The 13,975-nt window shown below is 48.0% G+C and overlaps 1 protein-coding gene across 5 annotated transcripts in view; it reads left to right on the top strand.

Moving 5' to 3' along the window:
- The window catches only part of TTC28 (tetratricopeptide repeat domain 28), a 1,476,681-nt gene that overhangs the window by 1,237,131 nt on the left and 225,575 nt on the right, over positions 1-13,975 (top strand). For all 5 annotated transcript variants that reach the window (XM_033956276.1, XM_033956279.1, XM_033956281.1 and 2 more), the window contains one exon: positions 6,685-6,850. In XM_033956276.1, the coding sequence (XP_033812167.1) occupies positions 6,685-6,850 (166 nt within the window). The remainder of the gene's footprint in view (positions 1-6,684; positions 6,851-13,975) is intronic.

Here is a 13,975-nt window from a genome sequence, read left to right as displayed (position 1 = left end):
AGACAGGATGTCTTCACACTATGAGGAATTGCTGAAAAGTTCTCAGCCCAACTAAGAAGAGATTGGGTGTCAGGTCAAAAGCGCGCCGGGACAAAGGCGCGAGCAGACAATTGAGCGCAGTGTGGAGGCGCGCGCCGAAGAAAAAGACTGTTTTTAGGGGCTACGACAGGGGGTGTGGGGGGACCCCCCCACTTTACTTAATACAGATCGCGCCGCGTTGTGGGGGCGTTGTGGGGGGTTTGGGGGTTGTAACCCCCCACATTTTACTGAAAACTTAACTTTTTCCGTTTTTAGGGAAAAAGTTACGTTTTCAGTAAAATGTGGGGGTTACAACTCCCCAAACCCCCCCACAACGCCGCCGCGATATGTATTAAGTAAAGTGGGGGGGGGGGCTCCCCAACAAAACACCCGTCGCAGCCCCTAAAAACAGTCTTTTTCTTCGGCGCGCGCCTCCGTCTTGCGTTCAGTTGTCGGCGCGCGCCTTTGTCTTCCGCGTTACTGTCTATGAACCAGAGATTGACTTGGATATGGTTCAGTCAATGGTCTGAAACAATGACAAAGCACAGAATTTCGTTTCTGCAAATTGGCACTTAATGAAATAAGATAACACACTTTTCAGATACAGCGGCAAAATAAGGGTCAGAATTTAGGAAGTTGGTTGATTGGGCTGAGAACTTTTCAATACCCCTTCATAGTGTGGAATAAAAAATATATATTTATATATATATATATTTTTTTTTTAATCAGCCTTGTGCACCAAATTCATGCATAGAAACATAGAAAGATGACGGCAGAAAAGGGCTATAGCCAATCAAGTCTGCCCACTCTTCTGACCCACCCCATTAAGTCTGAGTGCTAATGACCTAGTTCCTTAACCCGACCCTCGTAGAGATCCCACTAGGACGTCCCATTTATTCTTAAAGTCAAGCACGCTGGTGGCCTTGATCACCTGCATTGGAAGCTTGTTCCAGTGATCTACTACCCTTTCTGTGAAGAAATACTTCCTGGTGTCACCATTAAATTTCCCTCCTCTGAGTTTGAGCGGGTGCCCCCTTGTGACCGAGGGTCCTTTGGGAAAGAAGATGTCGTCTTCCACCTCGACACGTCCTGTGATGTATTTAAATGTCTCAATCATGTCCCCCCCCTTTCCCTGCGTTCCTCTAGTGCGGGGGTCGGCAACCTGCGGCTCCAGAGCCGCATGCGGCTCTTTTCCACCTTTGCTGCGGCTCCGGTAGTGTGTCACGCAGGCATGCAGCTTAAGTCCGGCGTCGCGGCGGGAAATAGCCATGCTGAGCAGTGAGCTCAGCACATACACAGATGAAAGCCTTGCTTGCTGATTGGTCCGGCGGCCCCGCCCCACCGGACCAATCAGCAAGCAAGGCTTTCATCTGTGTAGTGCTGAGCTCACTGCTCAGCATGGCTATTTCCCCCGCGACGCTGGACTTGTAAGGTACACGCCTGAAAAAGAAATCATCCTGGCCGGGGTCGGTGTCATGCTCCGGAGATCTACAGCCTTCCTATCTCCCTCTACCTGCTTCCGGCCACATCCCCTGCTCCGCGGCTCTCTTCGGCAACTCAGCAGCAGCGATGGACACAATCTTCTGACGTCGGGGCCTACCCTCTGCGAGTCCCGCTTGTTTCAACTTACTTTTTCCACAAAGGCAGGACTCGTAGAGGGAAGGCCTCGATGTCGGCAGCTTGTCTTGATCACCGCTGCTGACGAGTCGCTGAAGAGAGCCGCGGAGCAGGGGTTTGTTGCCAGGTGCAGGTAGAAGGGAGAGGGCCAGATGCAGGATTCGTGGGTGAGGGAGCAGAAGAGAGAGAGAAAGAGAGAGGGGAGGGAAACAAAAGGAAATCTTTCATACTGGGCTGGGCCGGAGTGGAGGGAGGGTGGAAAGATTCTAGCTACAGGGTGCAGTAACAAAGGAAAAGGGGGGGAAAGCTGAAAATGGAGATAGTGACACAAAGAAGAGAAAGGGTAAGCAGGACCTACTGAATAAGGATAGAGATACAGAGGGGACATGAAGAGGAGGTGAAATAGAGACATAGAAGTAATGCTGAAAAAGTGTGTGGGGGGAGATAAAGACATTGAAAGGGCAAATGGTGAACATGGCGTAAAGATAAGGACAGAGACAAATGAAGATTCTGAAAAAGTGGTGAGATAGGGATATAGGTGAGATGGACACAAAGAAGGGTGATGCTGGAAAATAGGTGGAATGGTAATTCTGACAGACACAGAAGGGAAATGCTGGATCAAGGAGAGATGGGGCTCAGGCTGGATGGAATGAGGAGAAATGCCTTGTTGGCCCGGAACTTCCTCTCCTACGTCAGAATTGACGTCAGGGAGCGGAATGCTGGTCAGCGCAACACTTCTGCAGGGAAAGCTTGAGACGGCGGTGGCTTGGGGGCTGTTCCCCGATTACGGTGGCAGCAAACCGAGTGGCTTGGGGGACGGCACGGAGACAGAAAGAAGGGGGAACAGGGAGACAGAAAGAAAAAGTTGGGGGAGAGAATGAGGTCTGGAGGAGAGGAAACATACAGGAGGCTGAAAGAAAGGAAGAAAGATTGGATGCACAGTCAGAAGAAGAAAGTGCAACCAGAGACTCATGAAATCACCAAATAGCAAAGGTAGGAAAAATGATTTTATTTTCAATTTAGTGATCCTGTATATAGCATTAAGATAAGAAACAATATATGCAGTGTTAGATTTGTTTTATAATGGTTTTGCGGCTCCAAGTTTTTTTTTCTTTTCGAAAACGGGTCCAAGTGGCTCTTTATGTCTTAAAGGTTGCAGACCCCTGCTCTAGTGTGTAGAGCTGCAATTTGTTTAGTCTTTCTTCGTACGAGAGACCCTTGAGCCCGGAGATCATCCTAGTGGCCATCCGCTGAACCGACTCAACTCTAAGCACGTCTTTACGGTAATGTGGCCTCCAGAATTGCACACAGTACTCCAGATGAGGTCTCACCATGGTTCTGTATAGTGGCATTATGACTTCAGGTTTGCAGCTGATGAAGCTTCTACTGATACATCCCATCATTTGCCTTGCCTTGGATGAGGCCTTCTCTACTTGTTTGGCAGCTTTCATGTCTGCACTGATGATTACTCCCAATTCTCGTTCTTCTGAAGTCCTAGCTAGTGTTTCTCCATTTAAGGCGTAAGTCGAACTCATTCCTAAATAGGAATTATATGCATGCTTTCCCTCTCTTATTCTTGCAAAATCCTGCTATGTAGTTTGCACAAATTTCCAAGCTTATTTTATGCAGGCATTTGAGAAATTCTGGGGGCAGTTCCATAACTTGGTACCTTGATGTAGTCAACGTATCGGGCGTGCACTGAACCCCACAGGATCTGGACGCTCCTAAAGTTTTAGCATACGAGCATGAAACCATATTGGCATTTTGAACTTTAGCCACGATCCCTTATGCCAGGTCAGTGGTTGGCGTAAGTTGTTGTAGCTAAGTGCGCTATGCAACATGCATAATTGAAGAAGAAGAAGAATAGCTTAATTTATATCCCGCTATATCTTGCAGTTCAGAACGGTTCACATCAAGATAAACTGCATAGTATGCAGCGAGAATACATCGAAACATAGCAAAACACATTGCATAGGTAGAGATAGTCAAACCAGCAAGAAATGGAAACATATTTGTCACATAAGTGGGTCTTCAAAGATCTAGAAACTTAGAAACATAGAAAATGACGGCAGAAAAGGGCCACGGCCCATCTAGTCTGCCCACACTAATGGCCCACCCCCTAACTACCTCCATGAAGAGATCCCACATGCCAATCCCATCTTTTCTTAAAATCTGGCACGCTGCTGGCACGCTCCTTTTACTAAACCGCGATAGCGTTTTTAGCGCACGCTGCATTTCCACGTGTATTTAACCCGCGCTACGCGGCTAGAGCTAACGCCAGCTCAATGCTGGCGTTAGCGTCTAGCGCACGCGGCAGTTCAGCGTGCGGTAAGCGCGCGATAAAACCGCTATCGCAGCTTAGTAAAAGGAGCCCTAAATGTTAGATATGAAAATGAATTCAGAAAGCATTCTCTAAACTAGTATATTGCAAACTGTGTACAATTCTGGAGGCCGCACCTTCAGAAAGATATAAAAAAGGATGGAGTCGGTCCAGAGGAAGGCTACTAAAATGGTGCGTGGTCTTCATGATAAGGCGTATGGGGACAGACTTAAAGATCTCAATCTGTATACTTTGGAGAAAAGGCGGGAGAGGGGAGATATGATAGAGACGTTTAAATACAATCAGCAAAAAATTGTTATTAGCCTAGTGGTGGGGATACCCCATTTAAGTACATTTATAATAGGTGGAGAAGTATAATTTCCTGCGCCATTCTGAACCGTGTGGACGGAGCAGGAGAGAATGTGATTGTCCTGACGCAGCCGTTGTTCGGCGAAACAAGAGCCTTGTTGGTGACATCCAGTTCCTTGTCTTTTGTCAGCGTGAGAAGTGCTATAGCAGGAAGATCTACTCGCTGCTGTTTGTGGCATCGTCAGAAGATAAGTGAACTGTTTTGTTCTTTTTCTGGCTCCCTGTGCACAGTGGTGGCTTTGGTCCCGTTTTGAAAAATTACATTTGGAAACGTGTGGAGTTTTTTTGCCTATGATACAGAGCAGGACTGGCTTAAGAACTCATTGGGTTGTCGTCCGTACATTGTTGATAAGTTGAGGCTTTTTCTCTACCTATTATAAATGTACTTTCATGGGGTATCCCCACCACGAGGCTAATAACAATTTTTTGCTGATTGTATTTATATTTTGGTATTGAGATTTGGATTCTTGAGAGACGTTTAAATACCTATGTGGCATATGAGTCAATTCTCTTTCATCTGAAAGGAAGCTCTGGAATGAAAGAACATAGGATGAAGTTAAGAGGTGATAGGCTCCGGAGTAATCTGAGGAAATACTTTTTTACAGAAAGGGTGGTAGGTGCGTATAACAGTCTCCCGGAAGAGGTGGTAGAGACAGGGACTGTGTATGAATTCAAGAGGGCCTGGAATAGACACGTGCGATCTCTCAAAGAGAGAAAGAGATAATGGTTACTGCGGATGGGCAGACTGGATGGGCCATTTGGCCTTTATCTGCCATCATGTTTCATGTTTCTATAACCATAAAGTTCTATGACATCACAATGCAGGTGTTAAGAGCCTTAGCCTATAGGAAGAGGAGATGCAAATGTTAAGAGCCTCAACCAATAGGGAAAGGGGAGAGGAGGAGATAGTGGACGCTGCAGATGGGCCATTTGGCCTTTATCTGCCATCATGTTTCTATGTTTCTATATAAGCCGTTGTTCTTTATTCCTTGTAATGCATGATCATCAATAAAAATTGTTTTAACATTAAAAAAATTTAGGCTTGGATATTACACATTAGCGCCTAGGGCAAATGTGTACGCAAATCCAATTAACATCAGTTATTGATTGTTGATGCCTTATTAACTCTTTAAGTTGCACATTTATCTGCCCTAGGTCAGCGTTTCTCAACTTGGTCCTGGAGTACCCCCTTGCCAGTCAGATTTTCAGGATATCCATAATGAATATGTATGAAAGATATTTGCATAAAATGGAGGCAGTGTAGTCAGGTGACGTTTATCCATATTCATTGTGGATGTCCCAAAAACCTGACTGGCAAAGGGGTTACTCCAGGACCGAGTTGAGAAGCACTGCCCTAGAAGACCAAACGTAGGCAACCTTTATAGAATTCAGTGGTAAGTATCTGAATAGTCCAGGGGTAGGCAATTCCGGTCCTCGAGAGCTGGAGCCAGGTCAGGTTTTCAGGATATCCACAATAAATATGCCGTGAGATAGATTTGCATCTCAAGGAGGCAGCGCATCTATCTCATACATATTCATTGTGGAAATCCTGAAAACCTGACCTGGCTCTGGTCTCGAGGACCGAAATTGCCTACCCCTGATCTAGTTGCATTTTCAGGATTTCTCCAATGAATATGCATGAGATTATTTGCATGCATTGCCTCCATTGTATGCAAATAAATCTCATGCATATTCATTGTGGAAATCCTGAAAACCTGACTTGACTAGGCCAGGGGTAGGCAATTCCGGTCCTCGAGAGCCAGAGCCTGGTCAGGTTTTCAGGATATCCACAATAAATATACCGTGAGATAGATTTGCATCTCAAGGAGGCAGCGCATGCAAATCTATCTCATACATATTCATTGTGGATATCCTGAAAACCTGACCCGGCTGGCCTACCTCTGATCTAGTTGCATTTTCAGGATTTCTCCAATGAATATGCATGAGATTATTTGCATGCATTGCCTCCATTGTATGCAAATAAATCTCATGCATATTCATTGTGGAAATCCTGAAAACCTGACTTGACTAGGCCAGGGGTAGGCCATTCCGGTCCTCGAGAGCCGGAGCCAGGTCAGGTTTTCAGGATATCCACAATAAATATGCCGTGAGATAGATTTGCATCTCAAGGAGGCAGCGCATGCAAATCTATCTCATACATATTCATAGTGGATATCCTGAAAACCTGACCTGGCTCTGGTCCCGAGGACCAAAATTGCCTACCCCTGGAATAGTCCATGCTGCCTCTCTTATTCTTGTAATATGTCATCTTTCGTTGCCATTAAATGTTTGCAAGCTCATTGCAGATTCTATTTTTTCTCCCCTTCTGCATCAGCTCTACTCTTTGTATCTTTCTATAGGCATTTTGAAGTTTCATGAATATTATTTGGGTGAGAGCATGGTGGAAAATTCTGGCGATTTCCATGAAACCAATAGCCTGAGTCTTCAAACTGCAAATAATTCAAATTTGGAGCAGTACATAGCCAGCGTGCGGGAGGCTCTTGGTGTGGATTCTTTTTATACCAGGTAAAATTTCAGCTGCGTTTTCTCGCTTTGAATTTCAAGGCTGGTGTATCAACAGGCACTAAGCCCATCATTTTGCATGGTTGTTCCTGGGATAGTCCTCGTAAGATTTACCCCCATCTTTTACAAAGGTGCGCTAACCGATTAGCGCACGCTAACGCGTCCATAGACTAATATGCAAGCTAATCGGTTTGCGCACTTTAGTAAAAGAGGGCCTTAATTTTATTTAAAATTTGTTCGATTGTCTAGCCTGGATCCTAGGCGATAATACATTAATTTAAAAAAAAGGGGGAGTACAAAAGTTAAATCAAAGACATATACAAATAAAATACGTAGACACAACATACAATTAAACGAGAGGGAAGAACTGCAATAAAATCTAGGAAAGAGAACATTAGTGGTTTTAAGAAAGGTTTGGACAAGTTCCTGGAGGAAAAGTCCATGGTCTGTTATGGGGGAAGCCACTGCTAGCCCTGGATCGGTAGCATGGAATGTTGCTACTCTGTGTTTTGGCCAGGTACCAATGATCTGGATTGGCCCCCGTGAGGAAGGCTACTGGACTAGATGGACCATTGGTCTGACCCAGTATGGCTGTTCTTATGCTCTTACCTGTGCCAAGTATAGGACAATCAAGTCATTTCAACATCACTGATGAGGTTGGCTCTGAGGCACTGTGGAATGAGGCATTATGACATCACAATCTCAGCTCTGGAATGTTGTTCTCATTGGGGTTCCAGAATCTTGTTCTTCTTTGAGATGCTGGAATGTTGCTACTCCTTGGGTTTTGTCCAGGTACTAGGGACCTGGATTGGCCACTGTGAGAACGGGCTACTGGGCTTGATGGACCATTGGTCTGACCCAGTATGGCTGTTCTTATGCTCTTACTTGTGCCAAGCCATTGCAACATCACGGCTGAGATTGGCTCTGAGGCACTGTGGAATGAGGCATTATGACATCACAATCTCAGCTCTGGAATGTTGCTCTCATTGGGGTTCCGGAATCTTGCTATTCTTTGAGATGCTGGAATGTTGCTACTCTTTGGGTTTTGGCCACCGTGAGAACGGCCTACTGGGCTTGATAGACCATTGGTCTGACCCAGTAAGGCTATTCTTATGTTCTTAATGAGGAAAACAATAGGAACGAAGGGGAACTCATTAGGCTTGATTACCTATATTCTATAAAGGGAACCCAAAATTGGTCACGGATCTCAGATCAGCGTCCAAAATAATTAGTTAATGGGCTCCAATGTTTTAATCATTAACAAGCACTTAATTGCGCTAATTATGATTTGGGCACCAATCTAGCTGTGTGTTATTCTGTAACAGGGGGGCGCCTAAATTGGATCGCGTGCGACTCAAAAGGGGGCATAGCCTTGGGAGGGGCTTGGGCTTGTAAGGGGGGGGTGTTCTTGCAGTGCTAATATAGAAGGGGATCTACGCCCAACTTGCTCGCCGGGATTTATACCAGATTTCGGCCGGCATAAGTCCTCACACCCAAATTTCTACAAGGAATTCAAGGGGAAATTCTACAAATGGCGCATAAACGTAGCGCCCTACCGGCACCTAAGTTAATTAAGAAACACTGGCAAAAAAAACGTTAAAACTAAAGTGCCTACCCTTGCCTAAAAAACTGCTCCAGAATCCACTAGGCCTCCTGATGCCACTATGGGTGTGGCTAACGATGGAAGTGGCGTTAGGCAGCCTAAGGCGCGATTCACGACCAAGGTAGGCGCTGGAAAACCCTGGTCTACCTTTCCGGCGCCTGTCTTTCCCAGAGGTGCAATTCTGAATACGGCGCTGTTGCGCGATTGACACACTATCCGGGCTTCGGCGCTCAGATCCGTCCTATTAAGATGACACATCCTGGTGCGCCATGTATAGAATAATGTTGAGCACCGATTATTATTATTATTTTTTTATTGGCGCCTAATTTTCTACGCTGTTTAGAGAATTTCCCCCGTGGTTTGAACTTTTCTTAAAGTTTGGGTCCCATGTGATAGAGTCAAAGTCACTTTGCAACAGCTGCCTCTGCATTAAGAGAAAAACAGTCTGACTCGGCAGTGTTTATTCAATAAAATGTCCTTAGGAAATTCCTAGTACATATTCATTAAATTGCTAGGACAAGCAGTCTTTTCTTTATTACGGATGTGCACAGGCCAGAAATTCTCAGTTTGGCATTCTATCCCGATTTTTGGATTTGATTCATTGCACAAATTTGATTGACAATATTTTTTAATCTGTGCTGATTTTATATATCTTAGGGGGGTCCTTCCTCTTACTAAGGTACCAACTTAGCGCTAAATGCTATGGCCACGTTAGCATTTAGCGTGCTCTAATTTTTATCGCGCGCTAAATCGGCCACTGCACCTCAGTAAAAGACCCACTTAATTTGTAGATTGATGTAAGTTAAGCCCCGCGGTGGTATTAGCGCTGATGCTCATAGGAATTCTATGAGAGTCGGAGCTAAAACCGCTGCGACGGGCGATAAAAAAGCCCAACATGGCTTTGTAAAAAGGGGGAGGGGGTAAATGAGGTTGGTGCGCATCAATATTTGTAAGGTCAGCGAATTCACATCTCTAGTCTTTATTGAAACGGGTCCCTTAATTGGATAGGTTTATCTGCTTTACTGTGTTTCCCCTGTGATAGAAATAGCCACTACCCCAACAACCACAGTGAAAAACAACAATAAATAACTCTTTTCACCATAGATGGTGCATTGGATGAGAATGCCACTATAGTATGTATCCATCTAAACAAAAAATGCACAGGTTAAGTCAAACACAAAAAGGAGGAAAAAGCCTCAGAAAACACAGCACAAGCCAGCCGCTAAAACGGTTCAAGGCCAGACTGAACAAAACCTCACAGGCATAAAAAAAACCTCCTTGGCAAAAGATAAGTACCGTATTTTCACGCATATAACGCGCGAGTTATACGTGTTTTTACAAACCATGCATAACCTTGCGCGGTATACGCGTGAGCGCGTTGTACAAAATTTTTTTTACATAGTTCTCCCCCCCCCGACGTCCGATTCACCCCCCCCCCCCCGCAGGACCGCTCGCACCCCCACCCCGAAGGACCGCTCGCACGCACCTGCACCCCCACCCCGAAGGACTGCTCGCACGCGCTCCCACCCGCACCCGCATCCCCACCCTGAAGGACCGCTTGCACGCACTCCCACCCGCACCCCCACCCTGAAGGACCGCTCGCACGCACTCCCGTCCTCTTGCCCCAGCCAACCTCGGCACCCCCGACACGATCGGGGCAAGAGGGAGCTCAAGCCCTCTTGCCCCAGCCAACCGCGGCACCCCCGACACGATCGGGGCAAGAGGGAGCTCAAGCCCTCTTGCCCCCCCCGACACGATTGGGGCAAAAGGGAGCCCAAGCCCTCTTGCCCCGCCGACTCCCCAACTCCCCGACAATATCGGGCCAGGAGGGAGCCCAAACCCTCCTGGCCACGGCGACCCCCTACCCCCACCCCGCACTACATTACGGGCAGGAGGGATCCCAGGCCCTCCTGCCCTCGACGCATACCCCCCTCCCCCCAACACCCGCCCTCCCCCAAGAACCTCCGACCGCCCCCCCAGCCAACCCTCGAACCCCCTGGCCGACCCCCAAGACACCCCCACCCGCCTTCCCCGTACCTTTATGTAGTTGGCCGGACAACTACATAAAGGTACGGGGAGGGCGGGTGTTGGGGGGAGGGGGGTATGCGTCGAGGGCCCATGCGTCGAGGGGTATGGTCGGGTTGGGCCCATGTGCCTCAGGCCCCGCCCCCAGGAGGGACCTAAGGCTCCCGGGCCTATTCTGATTGGCCCAGGTGCCTTAGGCCCCACCAGTAGGCGGAGCTTTGGGACGGATGGGCCAATCCGGCCTCATTCCGTTGTTGGCTGCCTGCCGGACAGGCGGGTTTGGCTCCCGTCTGTCCGGCCAACTACACAAAGGTACGGGGAAGGCGGGTGGGGGTGTCGTGGGGGTCGGCCAGGGGGGTCGCGGGTCGGTTGGGGGGGCAGTCGGAGGTTCTTGGGGGGGGCGGTCGTTGGGGGGAGGGGGGGTTTGCGTCGAGGGCAGGAGGGCCTGGGATCCCTCCTGCCTGTAATGTAGTGCGAGGTGGGGGTAGGGGGTCACTGTGGCCAGGAGGGTTTGGGCTCCCTCCTAGCCCGATATTGTCGGGGAGTTGGGGAGTCGGCGGGGCAAGAGGGCTTGGGCTCCCTTTTGCCGCGATCGTGTCGGGGGTGGGGGGGCAAGAGGGCTTGAGCTTCCTCTTGCCCCGATCGTGTCGGGGGTGCCACGGTTGGCTGGGGCAAGAGGACGGGAGTGCTTGCGAGCGGTCCTTCGGGGTGGGGGTGCGAGCGGTCCTGCGTTGGGGTGAATCGGACGTCGGGGGGGGGGAACAGGTTTTCAGGGTGGGGACAGGACTTCAAGGGGGAGAGGAGAGTCGGGGCGGGCGAAAGGAGAGTCGGGGAGGCCAGAGGAGAGTCGGGGCGGGCAAAAGGAGAGTCGGGCGGCGACGGGAGAGTCGGGCAGCATGCGCGGTATACGGGTGTGCGCGGTATATAAAAATTTCTGTACATAGATTTGTGTTTTCCGCGCGCTATACCCGTGTGCGCATTTTACACGGGTGCGCGTTATCTACGTGAAAGTACGGTAGTTTTTTTTTCCGCTATCTTGATTTTCGTCGATTAATTGCATGCACAAAGCAATTTCAGACAAAATAAAGGTTTGTTTTAATGCCTATGAAGTTTTTTGTTCAATCTGGCCTTGAGCCGTTTTGGCGGCTGGCTTGTGCTGTGTTTTCTGAGGCTTTTTCCTCCTTTTCATTTTTGATTTAACCTGTGCATTTTTGGTTTAGGTGGATACGTACTATAGTGGAGTTCTCATTCAATTTATTTATTTTAAAAATTTCCATACCGTTTAAAACCTAAACGGTTTCCATATCTTTACATACATAATTCAGTAAAACAAATAAGATCAAACAAACATAAACAAATAATCCTCATAAGATCGACTATAAAAGAATGAAAGCCACACCAGGCTTATACAAGGAATCATATAAAAAGAATTACGTATTTTTCGCTCCAAAAGACAACACTTTTTTCCCCACCCAAAAGTGGGTGGAAATGGCGGTGCATCTTATGCAGCGAAGATAACATTTTCAAACACCCCCACCCAACCCGTCATAACTTTTTTAGTGTCCCACTCGGGGGTACGCGGGCTGACCACCGCCCACCCCCTGCCGCTGATCCCCGCTTGCCTGCCTGCCACCGCCACTGCTCCCTGCTCAACTCCAATGCGCCACAACTCCAGGAAGGGAAGGGCCAGCGCGCAGTGATTGCACATCACTGGTCCACAAGCCTTCACCCGACGTTAGTTCTGATGTTGGAGAGAAGGTCCGGGCCTTCTCTCCAACATCCTGGCATCGGGGGAAGGCTTGTGGGCCAGTGATGTGCAATCGCTGCACGCTGGCCCTTCCCTTCCTGGAGTTGCAGTGAGTAGTGGCAGCGGCGGTGGACTGGGGGCAGAGGAGGAAGAATCGGTGGCGGGTAGGCAGGCTTTGGCATGGCAGGGAGGGAGGATGAAGGACAAAGGCTGGAAGGCAGTGAGGGGGAGGGGGCACAAACATGGGACATGGGAGGGAAGGAATAGAAAGGGACAATTGTTGGGCCTGAGTGAAGAAAGAAAGGAAGGAAAGAAGGAGACTCATAAAATAACCAGACAACAAAGGTAGGAAAAATGATTTTATTTTTAATTTAGTGATCAAAATGTGTCAGTTTTGAGAATTTATATCTGCTGTGTGTATTGTGTGTATATGAAAAATGAAAGTAACAGCCTGGCAGGGAAGGGGAGAAAGGGTGCAGAGCCTGGCATGGAGGGGGGACAGGGTGCAGAACCTGGCAAGGAGTGTGGGGTTGGGTGCAGAGCCTGGCAGGGAGTGAGGGGGAATGGATGCAGAGCCTAGTATATATTAGTACACAATTTGGTTCAGAATGTTTTTTTCTGTTTTCCTACTCTAAATCTAGGGTGCGTCTTATGGTCAGGTACGTCTTATGGAGCGAAAAATTTATTGATAGACAATATCCGTTGCCATCTTGTACATTGCATGCTGGGATGGAAATACACATAGGGCCACAAAAGGTCCTTGATTGTTAGTATAGCCACAGTGAAGATTGGTCGTGTCCATGTGCATACCTTTGGTCTGAAAACCAGATTAATTTGCCCTTTTATCAGCTGCAGTAAGTAAAGAGACATAAGCTTGTCCATTCCTGCACACTAAGGCCATTTTTTTTTTCCATGCACTAATTTTCCCATTAGAGCATGGCTGTTAGTGCATGAGCTTCTACTGCCACCTATTTTGTAGGCGGTAATGGGTCTTAGCGCATGGCGATGTAGCAACGTTGATTAGCACAAAACACACCTACTCTCTGCCTCCCTGACCTGCCCCCAGCATTAAAAATTAAAATCCATTTTCTAGCATGCGGGAAGCGTGTGCCAGTCACAGAATTACCCCTGGGTGCTTAAATGCACCCTGTGGTAAAGCCTTTTTTTGCCGCCATAAATATGTGTCAGTGCTTACCACAGTTTAGTAGAAAGACCCCACAGTTTGGTGATTTTCCAGACCAGACGTGGTGGTGACTTTTAAGGGCAAGAACAAAAGAAAAAGCACCATTGGGTCATCAAGTGTGGGATAATCAAGAGTTCTCTATTGATTAACCCGATGGGGGCTGTGTTTCAGCGTCAAAATGTCTGCAACAGGACTCAGACGGTTAGCTCATAAGTACCAATCCAGAAATGTACCCCCCAAAATGTCTTCCTCACATAACGCTGTGAATTGACGTCCTCAAAGCGGCGCCGCTGTCTGACACCCCCCCCCCCCCCCCCCCGATGTAGGCGTTTTGACGCCAAACAAGGCCCGTGTCTGGTTCATCAGTAAAGAACTCCTGATTATCCCACACTTGACCGCCCTCAGTGCTTTTTCTCTTGTTCTCCGTGCTGTGTGCTTTGATTCTCTCTCTCTCTCGTGTTGCATGTGACCTTTGAGGATCAGCTTTGTGTATCTCTGGTTCAGGGAACGCCAGTCCTCCCTGAATCGGCATCCTCGCCAGCTGCTTAGTCAACGTGCATTATCCATCTG

This window comes from Geotrypetes seraphini, chromosome 8 (assembly GCF_902459505.1).
Source record: "Geotrypetes seraphini chromosome 8, aGeoSer1.1, whole genome shotgun sequence".
NCBI classification, from domain to species: Eukaryota; Metazoa; Chordata; class Amphibia; order Gymnophiona; family Dermophiidae; genus Geotrypetes; species Geotrypetes seraphini.
The sequence above is the reverse complement of the archived record's forward strand: the minus strand, read 5'-3'. Positions and strand labels throughout refer to the sequence as shown.